At 45.7% G+C, this 2,652-nt stretch overlaps 1 protein-coding gene across 1 annotated transcript in view; it reads left to right on the top strand.

Moving 5' to 3' along the window:
* Nucleotides 1-600: 600 nt before the first annotated feature.
* SENP1 (SUMO1/sentrin specific peptidase 1) overlaps nt 601-2,652 on the top strand; it is a 78,914-nt gene continuing 76,862 nt past the window's right edge. The window contains exon 1 of the mRNA XM_023515367.1: nt 601-724. Coding sequence (XP_023371135.1) covers nt 673-724 — 52 coding nt within the window. The 5' untranslated portion in view covers nt 601-672. The remainder of the gene's footprint in view (nt 725-2,652) is intronic.

Genomic DNA, 2,652 nt, shown 5'->3' with positions numbered 1-2,652 from the left:
AAAGGCGGTTCCGGTTCGCGGCTGTTCCCGGGTTTTGCGTTCCGCGCCCGGCCGGAAACCCCTTCGCTTGGCAGCCGGTTCCGGTTCGGTGAGTGGCGGCGGGAAGCTGGGGGAGGGGTGAGGATGGAGGGAGTCTGGGCCGGCAGGCTGTGTCGGACCGGGCCAGCTGGCTTAGACTGGGCTGGGCGGAAGCGGGGACCGCTGTGGGGCTGGAGCCTTTTTCTCTGCCCCGCCCCCTGGGACCACCTCTCCTCCCCCCTGCTGTCCGGCGGCCGCAGTCTGGCTGGTGGCCGTTAGTAAGGCTACCTGAGGCCGTTCTTTCAGGCTCCCTTTTTTCCCTGGGCCGCGGAGAGGCCGTCCTCTTGCCGGTATAGTAGGCTCCATCTTAGCGCCTAGCCCTACTTGTGTGGAAGACGCAGGCGGGTTGGGATTCCGGGGCTTTCCCGCCAGAGCAGTCTTCTCTCTAGGGAGACCTGTTTTGACCTGGAAGCCCAGCTTTCTATCGCCACCTGCTTCACCTCTCGCCTTCCTTGAGACCTGAATGGTATTTCGCGACTACTACTGCGTCTCACGTAAACATTTCTCCAACTCTTACCTTGTGGTATCTCCCTGAGATGCGATATCACTAGTGCCACCACCAGAAAGAAACGTCTGGACCCTTCTGCCGAGGTTATGAAAATCCCCTTAACTGCCACAGTTTGCTTACCTGGCTCATCGCCTCCCGGTAATTCTTTTGAACCGTGTCTTTCTTGGTGTATCGTAACGTGATCTCTGGATCTATGGCCAGTTTCTCTTTTCTTGAGTTGGTGATTTCTGTTTATCGGTGCTTCTGCAGTATTTCTACTATCTTGTTGGCAATAACTTGTTTCTTTATCACTTTCAAGTCAGCCTTGTTAAAGTTATTTCACATTATGTTTGATAACACATTATATTTGGGATGGTGGTGATTCTTGTAAAATTTACATAAAGCCTTTTTATAGGCTTCCAACTGTTTGACTTAGGAATTTTGTTGTAATTGGTTATTCAAGAGGGAGTAGATCACATCATTTCCTAAATCTTTATTCTTGGTAAAGATGTGTTAAGGATTCGTGTTGAAATATGGATTACACTGACATAGTTACAGTGAAACCTTGAGCATCTGTAAACATGATCCCTTAACTTTCTTCCAATTTAGAGACTCTCTTCTTTTTTTCTTGTCTAGTCCCTGTTGGGAATACCTCATTCATTTTTACCTGATTTCAATTAACTATCTCAGCTGCAAAGATGGTTTTCATGTCATCAATCTGATGAGTTAAATCAGGGAGTGGATGGATACAAAAACAGGTTCTACTACTTCTGGCTAAGGTGATGTAATGCTTAACTACTGTTTTGGACATCCTTCATTTTCTTCCCCTGACTTCTACATCTCCTGCCATTTGTACCATCTTTACTGTCTTGGTGTATCTGTTTATGAATCTGTTTTTCCTCACTGGACCTTGAGCTTTTCAGCGGCAGGGATCAGTTCTTCGTTTTTGTATCCCTAGTAACCCTGCACAAGTAGTTGGTGCGTGGTAAGTGTATGGGTATAAAAAAAGTTGAATATTTAGTGTTCAAGGCTTAAAGTGTAATTGGGAGAGATTACATATGAAAAAGGAGGGGGGAAGCCCCAAACACATGATGACAGAGTACAAACTGTTTCATATATATAATGGGCAGAGTTCGAGGTAGGGTGATTCACGTGATTGCTTCCACACCCTTCTCATATCATAAATTCTTCTTTTTTTTTGAGACAGGAGCCTCAAGCTGTTGCCCTGGGTGGAGTGCTGTGGCATCACAGCTCACAGCAACCTCCAACTCCTGGGCTCAAGTGAGTCTCCTGCGAGCGCCCACCGCAACGCCCGGCTATTTTTTGGTTGCAGCCGTCATTGTTGTTTTGGTGAACCGGGCTGGATTTGAACCGCCACCTTGGGTGTACATGGCTGACGCCTTAGCCACTTGAGCCATAGGCACCGAGCCCATAAATTCTTCTAATCACATATCCATTTATCCTGGATAAAGCTAATAATGCCTCTTAATATATATTTCATCATAGCCCTAAATATTGTCTTTTATTATCACCTCTTTTTTTTGAGACAGAGTCTCATTATGTCGCCCTTGGTAGAGTGCTCTGGCTTCACAGCTCACAGCAACCTCAAACTCTTGGGCTTAAGCAATTCTCTTGCCTCTTATCATCACCTCTTTATGTAAGCTTATGTTTTATCGCACTTGTTACAGTCATTTTTTTTCTGTCATATTTCCTATTACCTTATTTTCAATTACTGACCTGACTTCACCTGAATAACTGTAACTGCTCGTGTTTTCTTCAGTAAACTAAATGGCCTGTGGGTATTGAAAAATAAATTATTAGAATGGTTTTCTTTTCTTTTTTTTTTTGAGACAGAGTCTCACTTTGTCACCTTGGGTAGAGTGCCAAGGTGTCACAGATCATAGCAACCTCAAATTTGTGAGCTCAAGCAATCCTCTTACCTCAGCCTCCTGAGTAGCTGTGACTACAGGCACCCACCACAATGCCCGGCTAATTTTTCTATTTTTAGTAGAGACTGGATCTTGCTTTTGCTTGGGTTGGTCTTGAACTTGTGAGCTCAGGCAGTCCATCTACCTTGGCCTCCCAGA

The sequence above is a fragment of the Otolemur garnettii genome, unplaced genomic scaffold, assembly GCF_000181295.1.
Source record: "Otolemur garnettii isolate 467f Iridium unplaced genomic scaffold, OtoGar3 scaffold00070, whole genome shotgun sequence".
NCBI classification, from domain to species: domain Eukaryota; kingdom Metazoa; phylum Chordata; class Mammalia; order Primates; family Galagidae; genus Otolemur; species Otolemur garnettii.
This window is presented reverse-complemented; position numbering and strand designations above follow the sequence as displayed.